Below are 15,595 nucleotides of genomic sequence, written 5' to 3' on the forward strand. Positions count from 1 at the left end.
GCAGTGGTTTGATTCCATGGCCACATTTGCGCCCGCCACACCCACTCAAAGGTGCCCAAAAATCGCTTTCACTCCAGCTTTCACTCATTAAAAACCACGCCAAAAATCCAATTTTACTCCGATTTTCAAATTTCTTTCACCATTGTACTCTCAGATAGTTGCTTTCTTACATCCAATATCAAACTCAACTTTTTTGATGATTATTTCGCAGCCATAATTTGCTTTGTTGATTACTGCAACAATGCTCATTCAGAATTTTAAATTTTAAAAATACAAAAAATTTCAAAAAGTTGAGTTTGATGTTGGATATAAGAAAGCAACTATCTGGGAGTATAATGGTGAAAGAAATTTCAAAATCGGAGTTAAATTGGATTTTTGGCGTGGATTTTAATGAGTGAAAGCTGGAGTGAAAGCGATTTTTGGGCACCTTTGAGTGGGTGTGGCGGGCGCAAATGTGGCCATGGAATCAAACCACTGCAGGGTTCTTGTACATTCATGGGACACTACAATATATCCAAAGGGCATCGAGATCCGGGAGTTGATAGTACACAACCTCCCCTCCTTAGAATTAAATCATTTGTTTAAGATTTCAATCATTAAAACTATCTTCACTCATCTATTATGTAATAATAGCTATATTTACGATTCCATGCTGAGAAATTGCTTTATTGCAGCAATTTAAACAATTTAATTTAGAAAAAGCATGACAAAACGGCATACAAAGTCATAGACATTTGTTTCGTGCTTTCACTGGTTGCGGGTAGACTGCGCTGTTGGTCTAAAGGAGAAAGTTGTACTGGCGATGATGATGATTTTTATGGACTTCGTTGTAATGCGGTTCGAATGGACGATGGAACTTTCACTATTTCACGCGAGACTGCAATGAAAAACATTTTTCTCTGCAACTGAACCGGAACATTTATTGCACTTGTATGTGGAGAGGTCAGGGAGAAATTAGGTGAAAGCAGGAGGCGGAGAGTGCAGTGAGAAATCTTGTAGTAGTGCTGGTAGTAGGCCCTGGGGGAAGGGCTTCATGAATTATGCGTCCCCTGTGCCCCCTAGTCACAGAAGGACGGGATATATATCCTGCCAGCCATTTTTACGCTGAGCCAAATTAACCCGCGCCGTTATTTATCTCTCTCTCTCAAGTGAAATATCTGACTGATATAGGTTTTCAAATGCGGTTCGATCTCATGACTCCTCAGTGCTTGTTGGTTGCCAAACATTTAATAAGCTTAATTCGAACTTGAGTACATGTATACAACTCCAATCCATTTCGTTGATCATGGTTTTCTCCAACGATTCCAACCAGCCAGCCCTGCTTGCTACCAGGTATACCAAAACTAAATGGCAATTTCTAATCTGAGATGAATGGTCCATAAGTTATACATGGCTGCAGAGAAGTGCCTCTTCTCGAAGTAATTAAAACGAATTTATTCATTGAATGTACTATGTGTGCATTTAGTGTGTTAAAACACCTTCGTTTGTGAAATGTTTCGGGGACAATTGAATCAAGAGGATGTTTATTTCATTCTATTTACTTGTCCTGTTGCAAACACTTTTATCCAGCCATTTTGTTGAAGTTATTATTATATAATAATGGTAAAAGCTTAAGCTTGATCTTTTATTGTACGTGTAAAAAACTATAATTATGAGCCGACATCAAACGTCTGTTTTTCCAAATAAAACTAGATTTTATTAGATTTTACTAGATTTTACGAGAATTTATAGTTTTGAATCATAATTCAAGTAAATTCTTGAGTCAACATGAATAAATCGTATGACCTTACGAAAGAACTAAATTTAAGCATTCAGACGGGAGATTTCCTCGAAATGAATTATTTATTAGATTTGTAGCACCTTCCTTGAGAATATCAATCACTGATAATTTAAGATGTCCACCAAATCAGTCTCGTCTGTCTGGGAGTCTTAAGGATGATTAATCTCAAATCACTCAAATCAGGTCTTGGACACATCTGCATACATACATACACAGACTTAGCAAAAGGGTTGTCGCATTCAATATTCAATCAAATTTGTAAAGTTGAACTCCCGAATTCGTACTATTTTGATGTAATGATGGATTCATCTGCCTGAATTAATTCAAAGGCTTAATCATCGGAAGAGTTTGGATATAGTTTCAACTGCGAAACCTCTTTGGCGGACTTGGACCAAATGGCGAACTTACAAACCAAGACCAAGCACACATTTGGAGTGAGATTAGATCCATCCATGTCCTCGTCAGTGAGAAACAGTCTTCGTCAATATTTACTCGAGTACGTGATCATCCATCTTTCGAAGCTGGCTGTTCCTTTGATTTGGTGGCAGGATGGACCATTTCGGTTTTCATAATAGAATTCACGCCATCTGGAAAAGAGTGGTTCCCATGTTTTCAATCAATCTACATTGTGTGTGGCACAAAGATCTAGCAGCCAGACAGAATTCTCGATTGTATTAATAATAACTTTGTGCTACGTATGTACACATAATACGATACAAGATTTCTTTGATTCCAACAAGTTCACCATCACTGCCGAGTCCAAGTCCTTCATATATAAATTTCATATATAAATATGTACTGGTATGTATTTACTTATTTAGTTCACATATAGTTGAAAGTACGTGATGTATCGAGCAGAGAGGACGGTAGCCTATATCCTCAAACGTCATATTCCCAATTAAATTGGAGATGACGTTTTCTCTTATTTGAGGGACTCTGGATAAGAAGTTCGCCTGTTACTTTTACTAAAGCAGATAATGCGTTTTATCAGTGATGCCACTCGTAGGATTTCGCTGGAGAATTCGCTTTAACAAAATTTAAGTTTCGAGGATATTATGACGAAGAAGGAAAACATGTAATCAGTTTCACCCAACAGCACTGACTTCATCACTCATTTCACGGCTTTCAATTAATGACAAAACTTTTCTTTCATTTACACTTGAATGGGCACGACTTTCTCCTCCGTGGATACGTGGGCAAAATGAACCAAGTCCAAAAGACACCTTTCCCATTATCGCAAAACTCAGTTTGCCACAAAGAGTATTGGGGCGCTATTGTTAACCCTTGATTGTGTAGGAAAGACAAGGATCAGAGGCAGGATGTGTTCAAGCGGATTTGGGATCCCAGTCTTGGCCTGTCAAGGTGTTTGTCCAGCTCTGAAAGACAATGTGTGTCCTCCTCCTCCTCCTCCTTCGGTGGTGGTGGCCTTTTGGAGAAAGTGGCGAGAATGGAGCCTCGTATATTTAGATATATATATATACAACTTTCTTGTGAAACATCGTTACGTCAACCGTAAAGAAGGTGGTTCATTATTATGCTGTCATAAGTCCGTAGATGGAAAACGATGGAAATGAGGTTGCTCGTCGTTGGCGAAAGAAGCAAGTCCTAGAAATGAGAACATTAATCAATGGCCATCTACCATCTACCTGGTCTTAAAAATTGGAGGTACTGGTTAAAAGCATTCGTAGTTAGGTCACGAGTAGTCCGGATATAGAAATAGCAGCCCATGCACAGTTTATGGTCCAATGATGGATAAAGAAGCATGTTCCAAGCTGACCTTGATATTTTGGATGAAGATGAACCTTACGTAGTCGAGTAAACAGCGTGTATCTATTTTTCTGTATATCTTTCCAATTTCCACTTTCACCAGGGATTTATGACGGTGAGTGAGGAAACATACATACGTCACTCCACATACTTAGGAAATACTTACTAGGTCGAAGGAGTAGTTGTGAAAATGGAAGGTCATGTTTGATTGAGTTGAAACTTTGAAGTTAAAGCAATTCCTTTTCCACTGCGTTCTCGAACCGGTATATTTTTAGAAGATATCAGACAAGTATATCTGGAGAGGAGAGCTGATTTAGGAGTTGGAGAGTTGACTGTGAAAACAACTACTTTTCCTTACGAACTGTGTCAGACTTTATTAAAAAAGCAAACCCTTCATTTAAAGTTTACTACTCTTAAAATGAGAAACGGACGAGGTGGTAGTTTCATTTAAAGAGAAAACTGCACTACTTGTTTAACTGAACAAAAGTGCATATTAAGCTGGATGGAGTTACGAAGTTGGGAGAAATCTCATTTGTAGAATAAATGTACATAAGCTATCCTCGCGTCCTTTCATCCTTGTCATGTCCTTCCACACATTCGACAGATGTAAAGTTGAAAGCATAACGGATTTAGTAAGTGGATTCAAAAATCACGACTAGCAGTGCAGCCAATTAAGTATGAAAAGTACGTGAAAACTAGTTCGAAAACTTGATCTAAACTCACAAACACGATTTGTGATTGCTTGCTGGTACTTTTACCACTAGAAAGTCAAGGTTGTGCAATAGACAAAAGTTTTATAGGTACTTTCAGTTTCGGTACCCACTCTGAGCTTATTGACACGTGGCTTGTGACGCTGGTTTCTGAAATCCGAATTTGAGACAATGTCAAGCAGTGTCTCACACGAGCCTAGGGACGTTACCTTGGACGTTAGGTAACGTATTCATATTAAACTTTCTCCGTTAACTTAATTCCTGCTCCTGATAAGTGTATCTCATTCAGTGTTCGCCGCACATGGGGGAAAGTAAGTAAGTATCGGCCTAATGCACGACGGCAGGACTCGTGGAAGCTCATTTTAACTCTGGCGTTTTCAGTAATAATGTAATAAATTAAGGTAAGAAGCGTGAAGCATGGAGCCTGAAAATAGGCTGCACAATAACCTTGGGCAATAACCACCGCCATCAACATGGAGCAGCTCAAATTTTGCATTTGCCAGAGTCAGTCCATAATTTTGTGCAACTGGATTACAACAAGAACAAAGTCCCAGCGGATTAGAAGGGGAAGAAATTATGATCGTGTGAGGTGAGTGAAAGGAAGGACAAGTAAAGAGTTACCATCGCCTTGGGTTTCTGGGTGATTTGGAGTCTGGCCTAATCCTCCCAACAGCAATTTGCAGTCCTTTCTTAACATTTTACACTGTGCGCTTTTGTTGGCCTATTAAATTTTGCATAGCAGCTGAAAAGGGACTAATTGTGTTTTAATTTCCACCTGAATAATTTGAAAAGAAAACCAGCGAACCTTAAAATTAAAGCTTATTTGTCAATGGAATAAGGGCTTAAAACGCCCACGCTTCATATTTCAATGACTACTAATGAATAAAAAAAATATTGGCTCTAATCAATTTCATGCTGGAAACATAGTTTGTTTCCCATCACTCACGGGATTTTGGATCCAAGAAGACTACACGCATAAGAACGTATATTTATTTATTTACCGATTTATGATGCTTTGCAATCCCCTGACTATCAATTAAATATGATGTTGGTACATAACTTACGCATTTACCTATGTACACAACTTTCAGAATAATCAGTATTATGGAATAGAAACCAACCAACCATTCATTGTTTGTTCTGCCTCCTTTTCTCATTCTTTTCAGAGAGAAAAAAAGGATACGGTTGGTTGATGTCGATCTTGTGGAAATGATTATGACATGTAAACCCCGAGCTCAGTTACATTTTGTCAAATCCCAAATCGAACCAGATTCAAGATGCGATCCACTCAAGTACATATTAGGAAGTGAAAGAAGAAAGTCCAGCTAATGTTTCCTTTCATTTTTGGCAAAGTGGAGCAGCAGATGTAGAAAAACTGTGGTTTACATTTACATTGCGTGGTGGCAAACATCCCGTCTCCTTCCATATCACAAAGAAGATTATACGAGTGAAAGGAAATGACGGCAATGTATGGAGGCGTCCCGAATATTGCAGTTTTTTTGGGCACCAACCAAACTAAATGTTGTGGTGAATTCTGCGCCAATGATGAAAATGTTTCCAAAAGAGGTTTCATCCGGTCGTGGGAGAAGCCGTACTCTGTCAGCTCTCTCATATTCATTGCTGTTCTCATGCACATACAAGAGGACAGCAGTCGAAAAAAGCAGTACAAGAGCAGAACATGGAAATGTCATGCTTCAATGTTTACCAACACTCGAGCGTCTCTTAGATTCGCTTCTTGATAAAGATTCACTGCTATTATCTCCGTCTCCCTGTAGGTTATTCACCCATTAGTTACTGTCCTTCTGGCTGACGTCATGTCACATAGTCCAATTATGTATAATTTGTGAGTGCATATGTAATTGCGACAATTACTTTACTGCAAAGAATGCACGGGGAAAATGAGATAGCTCCCACTTTGCAAGAATTGTAGAACGGAAGTAACATTTTCAATGTGAAAATATAAAAATAAAAAAAATTGAGAGATTGTGCACAACAACTGATACGAAATGTGCATAATGGTGGTGACAGAATATGATGCGAACTCAAATTCCCATAATAAGGTAATATTTATGTACAGAGAAAGCTACACGTATGCATAAAAGCTGTCAGTTCCTATAGACAGCGTTTTTCTTTTTAAAAATGGTAAATGGACTGAATTGAGAATCAAATCAACGGAGGAACCACCTTAGTGCAAAATTTTTTGCTCCATAAAGACCCAATAACTTGGCATGAAAATGACATTTAAGTGTCTACAACTTTATCACAATCCTTTTTTAATGGAATCCTGGGAAGATGAAGGGAGGTGAATGATTGAATCAGTTTTCAACTAGAACACGCCTGACAGTGCAGGTTACTCAATCTTATCAATGTTAATATAATAACGTTACCCACATAGAATCGATACTTCTAATAGATTGATAGGAGCATGGCTGAACCCTTTTCCATCTTCCCTGCAGAAATCATCTCATCTTTTTTATAGCTGTGTGAAAAAAATTTTTACCATATTTTTGAGTTTGTGCCAGTAGGCGAGTTGAAAGACATAGTTCTGAGTTCCTTGATGGCTTAAGTAAACCCAAATCTTCCAGAAGATGCGTTGTGTTTGATGAATAATAAGATGATGATAAGGCTTGTTTGAATTCAATTTCAATTCAGGGTTCCCATATACATAAATCAATTTATTCAACTCAGATAATCTGTTACGAAATAAAACAACTAGTCGAAATCGCAAACACTATTTAGATCACCGCAAAGGGTGCTACATAGTTACATAAGTGAGTCACACATTACGTAAATATTTCTCCGACATTAAACACAACAATAATACTGTAGCATATATATTATATATCTCGAAGTGCGACATGACTTTTTTAATTTGGTAGTGCTGAGAATCAATCAACTGTATGATGCATCACGTGGACTATGCTACACAAGTATCACAATCATCCTCTGGGGACTAACTACGTATTTGGTAGATCAATTGCCTATTTCCTATGGTTCAGTCCATATCCCATAACATTAAAAATATTGTTGGACAATGTAAAAAATAACTTCGTATACACTTATAAAACGACTAATTGGTTTATATTTCTAGATTGTACAACTGCTCCCGTAACGAGTTACGGCAATAACAATACGAAATATTTCATAAATTATCTCAAAGCGTCTCAAATAATCTTAATCTAAATAATCAGATCCACAATTAATGGAGTAAATACAATTGGAAAGTCCTCAGCCACAACATTCGAATACATTATTATATTAGGAAATTACAGGGGTTTCTTGGATTGTACTTTACGATTCTATCATATTTATATAATTCGTCAATTAATTTCCAACCTTTCTGAATAAACTCTAATGCTGGGGTGATACAATAAATGGATAAATTTTCTAAGTATAAGTCTCGGATAATTTCTTTGGTTTTTGATAAATACTCGTTCAAGTCATGTCATCTTGAGTGAGTTACCCCAAATTTTTTAATTGAAAGCAGATTTTTAGAGCTTTGGTCATATGAGAATTGTTGTCTTCTTATTGGCGTGGACCCGAAGGAGATGAAACCCTGCGATCAACATGTTTGCCATTTTGCCCATTTCCGTTTGAACTAACATGACGGTTGTTGTAGTTGTGGAGAATTGGAATAGTTTTATTTCGCTCCCGGTAAGGATTCCGCAAATGTTTGGGTCTCTCACCGCCGGACAAATCCACGAGCATTGTTCCGTTTCCCGTAATTCCGTTCGACGTTGTAATACAAGTATGATTTGCCATGCTTGCCAAACTCATCTCTTCGAATTCTCCGCCTGATCCACGTGTGCAAAATAACAAGAAATGAAATTCAGCAAATGTAATAAACACAACAACCGACTGCGTAATATACAATATACGTAAAATATTCCGAGGAGAACCTCTGGTGAAAGTTATTTTCGTTCATGCAGAAGAAAGTGAAGACTACATACGTATGACTGACACATGTATTATGATAATTGGCAGGCGTCACCAGAGTAAAAAACATCTTAAACATGACGGATGACTTACTACGTATATAAAAGTTAGCAACAACCAACGTAGGCAAACATACATATTTGATCATAACAAACTTGAACTTTTGCGATTTTGTCAAGGATCATAAAATCTGAAAATTGATGAATACTCTTTAAGAACTCTTGTCACCGAAGTCGTCCATATTTTCACTTTCACCAAAGGTTCCCACTGCTTGAATTAATGTAATATTTCTTTGCAAGTTTACATTAAAAATGTGTAAATGCAAATCACATGCCATGTCCAAATCTGTGCAAATCTGTGTTGGATTGCATGCGAATAATGCTTGGTTTTCTTCGCTGTCCGGGAGGTAAGTCAATGAGAAATACCTGAACTTGCTTCATGTCTTTGGTTGTTGGTTCAAAACCCATGCAATCAAAAAATAAAGAAAGAAACGACTCATTCCAATCTGAATACATTTCTACAATTACGAGTTAAAATTTAATCGTCAATTAGTCGTAAACTCACAACTACGTAGTATCAAACGTCTATCATTATTATTTTATTATGGAGAATCGAATCAGCGGAATTTGGGTTAACTTTATCTAATCTACTTTCACAACTTTCCATACTGTTAACTTTAATGGTGTCTAAAAGCAATTGCGTAAAAGGAATGCTGCTACATATAGTACATCTCGCATTACATGAAACTTGCTAGAAAAAGTTAGTTTAATGAGATGGGCAGAAAGTAAGTATACCGTGTTGACTGCGATAGTACTGGGATTTTCTGTAGAACCCATTCGACCCTTGCTTTCCTTTCACTCGGCACCACATGAAATCTCGACATAGACGAATCAGCAGTCGACGGAACCGTTCTCCACAGGTGCAATAAATTACGAAATTGACGGACGAGTTAAAAATGACCAGAAAGTTGGAAAGTGCGATCAACTTTTCCACTTCAACTGCGGACAAATACAATACGAAAGCGTACATTAGAATAGATCAGTGTTATTACATAAACAAGTCACATTGCTACAATATTAACCAAAATTGATGTCAAGTTTACTCGTCTTACCATTCCAGATTGATTCGAGTATGTTATTAACAAGGGGCAAGATGTTACACATAAGAAAAACCACCACGACAATCAACAGCATAGAGGCCAACCCCATTTCCCTCTTCTGTAATTTTGACAATTGGGCCTAAATACATAGAAATTCAATTTATTTTAATGCTTATGACCAGGGTCTAAATTTAAGTTTTTGGGAACATGAAATAAATAAATCTGCACTCACTCTCTCCCGATTCGCCTTTCGTACCTGGTAGAATTGGATGGAGAAAGTAGAAACAGAAACCAGTTAGATTACATAGACTGAATGTGATCACACATCGGTAATTTTCAGTAATAAGGGTTGAGGTTAAGGCATTTAAAGTTAGGTTAGGTTAGCCTTACATGTCTACTCGACTATGTACATCGGGGGTAAATGACTTGTGAATCATGGTGCATTATGAAGCTGGCATTTTATAATAAACAAGCATTTACATGTCACATCATCAGCCAAGAATAATAAAATATATAACACGTGAACAAAGCCATCGTAGAAATAGAATAATCAGAATTTAGTATAATCCAGTGCGATAGGTGTGCTCTTTATAGCTGGAGAAGGAAAGAAATCTTGAAAAATTGTGCTTTTGTGTGGTTCGTTCAGTCTCTTGAGGGCATTTCTTTATCTCAGCCTCGATCCCACAATTGGATGATTCCCCTCGAGCTATGTACATGCATGCAACAACACCTCGGTTCGAAACAAAAACCCGCTCTGTTGACGCCATTGTCTTTCAAATCATTTTTTAAGATATGTCAGTTTAACGAAGAGTTCCCCTACATAGATGCGCTTGTACGGTCGTGAACACCTAAATGAATGGCATGCAAAAATATCACATGCCAGGGTGAATTTATTGCATGTCAATTTTGCAATGCCACTCACTGCATGTCTCATCAACATTTTTTTCTGAATAGTGAGGAAAATGGGCACGAAAGAAAGGAACAGGGCAAGAGTCGTGTTGGTTATGATCAATTCTAACCAGAAAAGGAAGTGTTTAATCATTTGGAGTAGAGAGAAAGCTGCTGCGTGTTGGTGTGATATATTTATGAATGCATGCAAACGTTCGGTTGGGTCAGGGTGCATCAGAGTGGTGTTCCCACTCTAGTGAAGTCATAAACTCAAAATTGTGGTTACATTCTACAGATCGGGGCGAATAGATGTGGTCTATTTTGCTTTCACCCCTTTCTCTCTCAATGCTAATTTTGAGTTAAATAAGTCCATCCTCTTATTCAAAGTTGTTCAATTGTGAGGTTCCAAGCTACGTAACCAGTTCTGCTTACACAAACCGAAACTTTTATATGTGTGTATAAAAAAACTCATTGATTTGGGAATTTGTTTCATAAAAGCGAATTGGCAATGAATCTCCTCAACCTACGCGTCTGAACTCGAATTTTTTGATGCTTCGCTGCTTACGAATATACACATACAGCAATTTCAGCTAGAGAAAAGATTCGCTGAATATAAAATAGTCTGAAAATAGCATTTTGCATATGTCAGTTATTACAAATGCTGTACTGACTTTACTGACGAGACGAAGTTGTATTTCCTAAGCTAAAACTGGATCCTGGGATTCAAAATAAGATATACACAGCGCAGGAGGCATGCAAACGACAGCAGTTGGGTTCAGATATCTGTTTCATTAAACAAAAGAGGATGCTATTCAATCAGATCAACTGAAGAATGCAATAAAAGAAAACGCTCTTATGGGATGACGCCCGCATGCAGCACTTGATACGGGTTCAAAAGATAAACAAAACCTAACTAACTACACAATTGCAAAATTCGACACAAAATAAGCGACGCATCCCTCTTTCTCTTAGGGCTGCATATTGTTATTTTTCTGGATGGGGGTCGAAACGTGGCTGGATGTGTCTCTTACTTATCATAGGAATCCCACCTATTTATTTAGATCTGGGAAATCTGTATGCGTCAACTTCCCATCGTTAACGGGGCAGACAGGCTGCGTCTGCTTTTATCCAACGCACTCCGAGATTAATGGGTTATAAAACGACGTGCGTTTTACTCCCACTCGTGGATGGAGAATGCTTCGAGTAGTCAATGTTTATTCGACCATGGCCCCGTGCAAGAGCAAGGACTTCAATAAGAATGCCAACTTTTTTAGCGTACCGATAAGAAGTTATAGAAGAATCACATGAAACTTGTAAAAAAACTTGCACTGACTTTGACATAAAATTATGATAATACTTCTTGTGTTTTTTTTATAGTCCAAAAAATATGAAGTGTAGGCAGGTTCTGATTCGTCCCTATTTTACAGAGTTGCCATTGTTTTGCTTTCCTCAAAGTCTCAGATTACGCATTTCTTTTCGTACATATCTGTCCATGGGTGGTCCCACGCGTCAGAGTTGAGCATCGTAATTTCGTTGCCTTCGTTTTTTCCTAAATAATTTTGACTCTGCTTTCACTTTCTTCCGCTGATGTCGGAGTAGATATTTAGAGAGACATATGGAACTGGGGCAGTGGGAGGATGGTGGGAGGAAACGACAAAGAGTGCAATTCAATATTCTAGGTTTCTGAGATGTCTTCTGCCGAACCATCTGTCCATCTGTAGTACGAGTTCTCTCTCTTTCTCTGCCTGGAGTCGAGTGGCCATAAAATTGATTATTATTCTGGTGCGTGTTCAGGACGACCATATAGCAAACCAAGAACAACGGAACCACTTGGGCTTCTTGTTACATTTCATTATTGTAACTTTACACTTTTCTCTACGCAAACCACGCATTTATTTATGTAGTGAGTGGTGGTGCGGCGGCGGTGGTAGAAAATAGTAGGTCACTCCACGCACTCTTCTTATTATGCAAAAAGCTGGATCAATCAGGGATGACATAAGTTTTGTTTGAAAGAGAGACAATGCGGATTAAGGGTAATCTCAGAATTTGCTGGTAATGTATTGCAATTTATGTGTTTATTGTTCAGTGCCAGTCTTTCTCCCCGTGCATTTATTTCCATTCCCTTCCTCACAACCTCCTCACCAGATTATAGAAGATCAGCCATATTCACATTTCAGCCAATTTACTTTTTATTTATTTCTGACTTTTTTGTGTGTTTCTCTCTTTGAATGCACGCTGCCGTATTATTGTGAGTGAAGCAGATAAAGTATATTCCTTAATCTCGTCGTCTGTTGCTTGAATCTAGGACAAACTCAAATATAAAAATCCCAGAAAATTGGAAAGTAAAAATAAAGTCAGCTGAAGGTTTATTCTGCTTTCCTTTTACTTATTCTTGTTTTTACATCTAAAGACCTCAACCACTTGCGGCTACTAAGAATGAGACGATGACGGAGAAAGTAAAATGGAAACTTTGTGTGTGGCTGTTGAGTAGATTTTGATTACCTGAAGGTGGATAAAGAAGAAGAAGCAAAGCATTATTGTCGATGTGATTGATGGATAAATGAGAAAGGTGCAGACATGCAATACCCACCAAACATCAATTGAAGACACACAAGCACATACAGAGAGAGAAAGTTAAAGAGTTGTTAAAAAGCACCCGCAAGCTTCTTACCATGCTGTTATTTACCTGGCGATAAATGCAGAAATTGAAGACGACCAGTCCAGAGAATGGAATCAAGTACATGATGATACAATATGCCCAGTTGATGTAAAATTTGATGTAATACTGAAAAAATATATAATGTATTATTTAAATGTCGATTAAAATATCGATATTAAATGTAATACAATAAGATTAACGCATGTAATGCTGTAGAATAATAAATTATCAGCGTTTACCTCATTTCCTCGCAGCTCGGACATTTCGTTCATATACGTGGTCACATTGGTCCTCATTCTTGCGCATTCGTCTGGGACGGTGATTACTTCGAACCAACGAGGCTGCAAAAATTTATTATTCGGATTTTTAGGAATTTATTTAGCTATCTAATTTATTTAGCTAATCCATTTCAGTTGGAAATTACTAAGGTTAGGATTTTACCAGATTGTAGGTGATGGAGAAAGTCAGCACCGCAACGACGCACATTCTAGCTCGCCGCCACGTGCAGATCGACCTATTATTGATATTGTTATTCCATTGTTTTTAAATATCTAATGCATCGCAGTATTTATTACATCGTATTTTAAAAGCATAAAGGGCTGATAAATTTGAGATGCAAGTATTTATTACCTCGCTTGCAAGCTATGACAGACTGCGATGTATCTTTCAATCGTAACTGCAACTGTCAGATAAACTGAAGCGGTTTGGGCTGGAAACACACAAAGGATACAATTTATTTGTAACATGTAGGCTCCCAAGTATAGCCAAAGGGCGATAAATAAATCCAACTTGAATAAATAAATCCGAAAATACTTATTATATGCAAATAAATAAATATGTACATAAGTAGAAACATTTTCCTTTAAGTGAAACACAAACTTGGCGTAATCCAAGTATGGCACAGTTTAGAATTACTATCATATTTTCCGAATTTATTTGAAAACAGAAAGGATAGTATTTCATGTATTATAGCGAAATAAATCCACACAAAGCTGTGAATGTTACAAAAATAGACGTGAGAAATGATGTACCGGTGATGCTGGTAGCATACAGCCACGGAGCGACGATTGGGTAATATAAATAGTAGTACTGGAGTAGAAAGGGTGATTTAATGTAGATGGACATGTAGGGCATACTATATACAAAGATTGATATGGAAATCAGAAGAGTATCGCAGAAAGTGAGACCCAGTAGCAAGCATGTCACCGAGGACCTGGAAACATACAATTTGAAACATTGATGATTGTTCTCTGGTTATGAATTTGCATACTCATATCAGATCAACACTAAATTAATAATTTGTGACCTTACTTCATTTGTGGTCGACTCAACACCACAGCGCTCAGTCCGTTGCCGATAATTCCTGAAATTCATGAATCCAAGTCGAGTAATCAGGGTAATAATTCAGGAGAGACAACATAATAAATTATTCCCTATCATAGTGAAATTACTTATTGCATAAGTAGTCTATTTTATATACTAATATTAAATCACATGCAAAATTTACGCCAATTATACATATCTGCATTTTGGTTTAAAAGTCATAAGAAAAAGAATCAGAAGCAATGGAACACTTTTTGCTTACCAAGAATCGCAACGACACTGATTCCAATACCCAACACAATGAAACGAAAAAGATCTCCGCCTTCTAAACTTGCATCTGAACTGTCGGGACATGTTATGGAGTGAGAATCGTTCAATCGGATGCTAAAGTTGCCGTCTTCTTCCATCCAGTCCGGGTGAAGAATCAAACTGCAGTTATTGGAGCCGAATTCAAGCTCATGACCCTGAGAACAATTTGCGTACTGAAGCAGATCAATTTCGTCCTGTTGCTCACCCTCCATGGCGAATATCTATTTTGTGCAAAAGAGAAAACGAGAAGTTATTAGTGGATGATAATTTGGAATTTAGAATGGGAGTGACATATTGCACGCTTGATTATGCATACACGTGTTAACTAGATATATGCAGATCAATTATATAGGTTACACATATCAGTTAACTAATTATTCCCACAAATCATCGCAACGAACCTTGAATGAATCACATAAAAGTTTCAAAAAAAATATGCATTTGGCCAGCTCGTGCAACTAATTAATTCTAAATAAATTAGTGGTTCTACGGTAGTGCATGCATGTTAAATCGATGATATGACCTTATTGGTATCTCTCACTTTTATTTTATAACAGAAACGATGAAAATATCCATTACTGTAGGACAGGAAATGTATTGCAGTGTCACGCTGCATCAATTTTTATTAACAGGTGGCTTCCTTTCACATTGAACCATCTACTTTCTACTTTCTCCCACTATACGTTAGTAACTTGTGCAGCATACTTATGCAAGATATGGAGCTTACAATAACCTAAATGCAAAGCCTTTGGGGATACTCAAAGTCTCAAAAAGAAAAAGTGGAGATCCGGAGCGAATTTTTTGGAATGAAATTAATTCCCAGCCAGCTCTGGGACGACGACTTCACCTGCAGTACTTTCCCACCGCCACCACGTGTGGTCCATTACTTGGATTTCTACATGGAGGCAGCAGAGTAAAAACATAACGGATCACGTAGCAATTAGCCATCCGTCTCGCTCTGTTTTCTCCGAGCTAATTGGCTAATTCTGGCAGGTTAAACGCACTTTATGGCAATTACGTACACATGTGTACGCACAAAACCACAGCCTCGCCGATATCTATATATACTTTGGAAGCCAAACGATATGAAGATATTCATAGGACGATATTTATATCTTATACAT

At 37.7% G+C, this 15,595-nt stretch overlaps 1 protein-coding gene across 4 annotated transcripts in view; it reads right to left on the bottom strand.

Annotated features, from left to right (window-relative positions):
* Window positions 1-6,893: 6,893 nt before the first annotated feature.
* The window catches only part of LOC110845997 (FMRFamide receptor), a 31,673-nt gene continuing 22,971 nt past the window's right edge, over window positions 6,894-15,595 (bottom strand). For 3 of the 4 annotated variants that reach the window (XM_035849581.1, XM_035849580.1, XM_022092581.2), the window contains 11 exons: window positions 14,425-14,692; window positions 14,151-14,202; window positions 13,871-14,052; window positions 13,470-13,548; window positions 13,281-13,353; window positions 13,079-13,180; window positions 12,867-12,965; window positions 9,525-9,548; window positions 9,305-9,431; window positions 8,988-9,191; window positions 6,894-8,051 (listed from right to left, as the gene is read on the bottom strand). In XM_035849581.1, coding sequence (XP_035705474.1) covers window positions 7,783-8,051; window positions 8,988-9,191; window positions 9,305-9,431; window positions 9,525-9,548; window positions 12,867-12,965; window positions 13,079-13,180; window positions 13,281-13,353; window positions 13,470-13,548; window positions 13,871-14,052; window positions 14,151-14,202; window positions 14,425-14,692 — 1,479 coding nt within the window. In that variant the 3' untranslated portion in view covers window positions 6,894-7,782. Of the gene's footprint in view, window positions 8,052-8,497; window positions 8,636-8,987; window positions 9,192-9,304; window positions 9,432-9,524; window positions 9,549-12,866; window positions 12,966-13,078; window positions 13,181-13,280; window positions 13,354-13,469; window positions 13,549-13,870; window positions 14,053-14,150; window positions 14,203-14,424; window positions 14,693-15,595 lie in introns of all 4 variants that reach the window. The other variant, XM_035849582.1, reaches the window with a different exon arrangement.

This window comes from Folsomia candida, unplaced genomic scaffold (assembly GCF_002217175.1).
Source record: "Folsomia candida strain VU population unplaced genomic scaffold, ASM221717v1 Fcan01_Sc003, whole genome shotgun sequence".
Taxonomy (NCBI): Eukaryota; Metazoa; Arthropoda; class Collembola; order Entomobryomorpha; family Isotomidae; genus Folsomia; species Folsomia candida.